General features: G+C 44.1%; 1 protein-coding gene across 1 annotated transcript; it reads right to left on the bottom strand.

The window, feature by feature from the left end:
* Window positions 1–1,915: 1,915 nt before the first annotated feature.
* On the bottom strand, window positions 1,916–3,039 carry LOC103000593 (uncharacterized protein C8orf48-like). The gene is given in 2 exon segments (XM_057547142.1): window positions 1,916–1,981; window positions 1,983–3,039. Coding segments are annotated over 2 exon segments (912 nt in total). The 5' UTR covers window positions 2,853–3,039; the 3' UTR covers window positions 1,916–1,939.
* Between the last annotated feature and the right edge of the window lie 1,949 nt (window positions 3,040–4,988).

Genomic DNA, 4,988 nt, shown 5'->3' with positions numbered 1-4,988 from the left:
GACAACCCATCCTTCTTGAAATGTTCTCTTTCTTTGGTCTCTCTGACACGACTCTTTCCTGGTTTCCTTTATCCTTCTATGATGACTTCTTCTCAACCTCCTTTGCTGTCTTATTCTCCTCTACTCAGCCATTAATTGGTGGGTAGAAGTTCTCAGGAGTTGGTCATAGCCCTTCTTCTCCTGTCATTCTCCTTTCTTCTAGAAGAGCTCACCACATCTATGACATATATGCCAGTGATCCCCACCCCCTCAGGACCTTTTCTCCAGATTGCAAGCACAAATAACCAAATGTTTCTCAATCTCTCAATATGAATGTCTCAAATATTCCTCAAACTAACCATGTCCAAATAATCACCCTCTTAATCAAACATCATCCTCTTCCAATGCTCCTATCTTAATGAATTATCATTCATCCAAATGCACAAGTCAGAAACTTAGTAACATTCTTAACATTTACCTTTTATTAAACCCCCATATCCATTTCTTCACCAAAGAATGTCAATTATTACCTTCTAAGTATTTCTTAGATCTCTATTTCTATCTGTACTGTCGAAACCCTAGTCCAAATTGCCAGCATCTCTCTCCTGGATTGTTATAAAAACTTTGTAACTATTTCAACTAGAAAATGTTGCCCTCTAGAATCTGAAAAAATACTGGGTGGAAAGTCTTTAGTCCTCAAATCCGTGAAGGAAGCACAGTAAACTCTTAAGTTTCCAGAGTACCTGTAGAAATATTATCGAACTTAAGTCCGAGTGCCCGGCACACACTGAGGCCAAACAATACCAAAACGTCAGAGTTTGGAGCACAGAAAGGTTTATTGCAGGGCCATGCAAGGAGACTGGTAACTCATGCCTTAAAAACCCTGAACGCCTGGAAAGCTTTCATCAAAGTCCTTTTATAGCCCTTTTATAGGGAGGGGCATGGTTAGTTGTTACAAACTTCTAACAAAGTAACAAAGGTGTTGGATCCTTTGTTCTTGAGGCCAGGTCACGGTGTTCTTATAAACCTCCACCGAAACAAATGTTATTCTCTGTTCTAACAAGAAAGGGCAAGGTCCCAAGGCTCAACTTTCACCCTCCGAGGTCCAGGCCCTGGCTTACAGGAGGGGGTCCCTGTGCGGGCCAGTTACCCTGCCCAGGAGCTTTCATCCAGCACCCAGTCTGGGTCATCCCGCCAGCGCCCAGGCCTGGGTGAGGGGGCAGCTGGCAGCGCCCTCAGGGCCAGGTCCCCAGACCCTGCCCAGCCATCATCAATGAGGGAGCCAGGCGGCCAGGACCCAGCCGGCCCTCAGGCTTTTCATTTAACCTGGAGAGAATCGTTTGTATACGATCGACAGGAATACGTGTTGTAGCAAATGCCCATCAGGTGAATCCCCAGCTCACAGCAACTGCCCTTCTTTGAGAAGAGCCCAACCACAGAGGTGGACCTGCTAATGACGTGCAATGTCCTTACAACTTAACCCTGGCCTCTGGCCACCTCCTAGGGGGAGACAACTGATCTAAGCTGCATCAACTTTTGAAACTTGAATGCAGAGACTGAAGCGGGTTGAAGCTGTTACCTCAACGGCAGTGCCCATATACTCCAGGTGCTGAGGCCTCCACGGACTGCGACCCATGGAGACCGCCCGCCGCCATTAGGTTGCAGACGTCGGGATGGGGGAGAGGTTCGCTGCTGCTTCGCTGCTTCAAGGTCTGGGCCTGGCTAGCGGGCGGCTGCGGCGAGGGCTCTGGGGCTCTGCGGGACCCGGCCCTCAGCCTGTCCCAGGCCCTGCAACCGCCTCTCACCTCTCACCACACTCTCTGCTGCGAGAACCACTGCGAGCTGACTGTTGGCTCAGGGTCTCGCGATAACGGTCATGCTAACGGTCAGGCCAAATGCTCTGCTCCTATTACAGAAATGATGATAATTATTCAAATACACAACAAAACATTTATCCACATTACACATTATCATTAATAAACACCATCCCTTGTTTAGTTAAGAGTAAGAGGTTTGAAAATTGGCGGACAAAAAAGGTGATGACAAGCACTATTTCCATTCTGCTACATCTCCCGCTTTATATCTGACCTTTCAAACCCAGAGTAACCAATCTGACTTTTCTCCTTCAGTCTTTCCCAGATTATTCTGGGGTCATCGGAAAGCCTGGGAAGGCTCTGATGTATTTCTCCAATAAGGGTAAGAAAGTCTTTCATATGAAGATGTTCATCTATTTTCTCTTGGAGTAGAAGTGACTCCAGTAAAGTCTTCTTCTGTTTCAGGAAGGCAGATTGGGCCAGTTCCGCTCTTTTCCTGTTACAGTTGGGACACCGAGAAGAAATGTGTTGCTTAGCTGTTACCACCTCTTTGGGTGTTGTCCTCAAGTTTTTAAAATAGATTCTGTTCAAAAGCTCACCGGGGACAGTACAGTTTAAGGCATCTACCTCTGGAGCCTCTGCATCCGATCCAAGCTGCAGCTTTTTATGTCTGCTGCTCTTTTTCCCCTTAGAGTTCGCACTATGATGGATTAGGTTTATCTTAAAGGTGCAGAAAGACTGCAGGGCATTCAATTCTTCAAGGGATGCCTGAGTGATTTCTGTTTCAAGTTTAGTGTCTGGTTGGTACTGGCCAGAGTTCGTTTCCTTGCCCTTGAGGTTGTTGATCCATTTTCTGCTCAACTTCTTTTCATTATTTTTGAAGTGTGAAAACTCAGATTGGTTGTCTCCATATTGCAAGCGTGAAGTCGGCGTTCCACTCTCGGATTTACTCCCAGAGGCATAGGACCAAGGCTGCCGTCCTCCAGAGGAACTGAATGAACCGGAACTCTGCACCTCATCAGTAAAGGACTCAAAGGTCTCCTTAGAAAAGTCTGCCATAGTCCCGATGTCTGTCTGGGTCAATTTCCCCTGCTTCTCTGAATCCTCGGGCTTCTAGGCGGATGGCCATCACATTGCATCAGGCTCTATTCCTCATCTGCTTTGCAGTGGTCAAGATTGCCTCAGGAACTAGTCAGTCCTGAGCCCCTGGGGAATGGGTTTTGGAGCTGACCGTTCCGTAAGGAAACTCTTCCGGGCAACGCCTTCCCGCTGCCTTCTATGCCACATCTTGATACTCATTTGGCAAGAAAATGTCACAAATTTATTCTCATGGTCTCTGTACACTTACCTATTGCAGAAGTGTTTTAACTACCTCTTTTCAAACAAGAGATATCAAAATATTTAGAACAGAGAATGCAACAAGCTAGGATACATGGTGCCTGAGTAATATTAATAGGCAATTGGATTTTGAAGGAAGTAGTTCAGAAATATAAAAATACCAGTAATTCTTCTCTACTCCAAGCCCTAAACATACACATAGTATAAAACCCAGAAACCATGGTTGAGAAAACACAACCTCCAGAATTTTAGCAAACACATCAGCATGTAAACATAGCACCAACCAGCATCCATGTTTGCAGAGGAGAACCTAAGAGGGCCAGTGGGGCATGGCCATTCTGAACTGAGCCTTGAAAAAGTGCATGGAACCTGCCTTTGTACATGGTGTCTGGGTGAAACTGGGAAACATCAAGGATGAGTGTAGCCTGCAGGCTGTGCACACTTGTGCAGACTGATTATAGAAACATAGACGTGCCAGCAAACACATGTGGGTGTCTTTGGCCAAAAAAGGAAAAGAAGCAAGCTAAGGCGAATGGTTAAGAGCAAAGCCGAACACACTGAAAGTATGATGGTTATTCCAGGATACACTTGTATGTTTGCTAGTGAATCGAGTGTGGTGTGCGCTAACACAGGCATGAAAATTTGTACTGATCCTGATGTTTAGGGAGTGAACCCATATCTGTTCAGATCAATTACTCTGCTTCAGTGTTCAATTTAATTGAGATAATTTCAGTTTGCCGATATATTGATAAGAGAAGATCCAAACTCCAGTTTACTGCAGGTACATGCCAAGAATCTCCATGGCTTTCACAGAACAGCAGAGGGAGGAGGAGGTGATGAGTGACAGCAGAGCTGGTACCAGTTGGCTGGGCTGCTGAGATTAAGCCCACAGCTGTCCTGCACCAGTGAATTGTTATCTCCTGCGACTTGCACTTTTCACCTTGAAATATGTAATTACTCCCTTGACTAGGGCATCATGCTAACTTTTTTTCTACTTCATTTGCAAACATTCTTTTTTTTTTTTTTGCTCTTTAGCTCCAAATGTTATAGACAAAACAAATATTTTTATAGATCAAATCACATTCTCCTTTGGTTTCCAATATAAATTTTGTAGAGCTCCTCACATGGCCTTAAGGCACATAAGCCAAGATGGTGACCAGTGCAGGCAAGTAAAAGCAGGTGTCATACTTAATACCTGACCATTGCATAGGGCATCACAGTCTTTCAATCACTTTCATATATATTACTTTATTTCATGCTCACAATAATCTGGTAAGTAGGACAGCCGTTAGTGTACCAATGAGGAAACTAATCTGGATTTAGAGGTTTCATGTGCTTCTCAAGGTCCCCTGACTAGGAGATATCCAGGTTTTCTAACTCAGAGTTAAGCTTCCTTTCCTCTACAATGAAAATTGGATTGCTGCCATATTTTTCCAAAATTTCAAAATATATACATGTTTTTGGATAAGTTTCTCTATATGTTTCTTATACGTTTCTATATATAGACATGTAGATAAGATTTCTATAGCAATCCACATATAGAAATCTAGAGAAGTTTCTATATATGTTATATATATATACATATTTCTATATATTGCCTATTTTTTTTCTAGAAAGGAGAGACCTTGTCTGCCTAAATTCTCTAATTCCACCCCTGTCCTGACACTAGGAGGAGACAGGAATACAACATTTCCTTTGAAGTCAGGGAGGTTTGGGAGGAGGACTCTCTTCTCTGCCTGCATGGGAAGAAGAGAAGGAGGAACTAACTCTCCATCCTGGAAATACACACAGCGTGAGTCCCCTACTTTAATGTAACGACAATGGTATCTACACTCGAAGTCACTTCTCATGCTTGGA

Source organism: Balaenoptera acutorostrata, chromosome 5 (genome assembly GCF_949987535.1).
Source record: "Balaenoptera acutorostrata chromosome 5, mBalAcu1.1, whole genome shotgun sequence".
NCBI lineage: Eukaryota > Metazoa > Chordata > Mammalia > Artiodactyla > Balaenopteridae > Balaenoptera > Balaenoptera acutorostrata.
The sequence above is the reverse complement of the archived record's forward strand: the minus strand, read 5'-3'. Positions and strand labels throughout refer to the sequence as shown.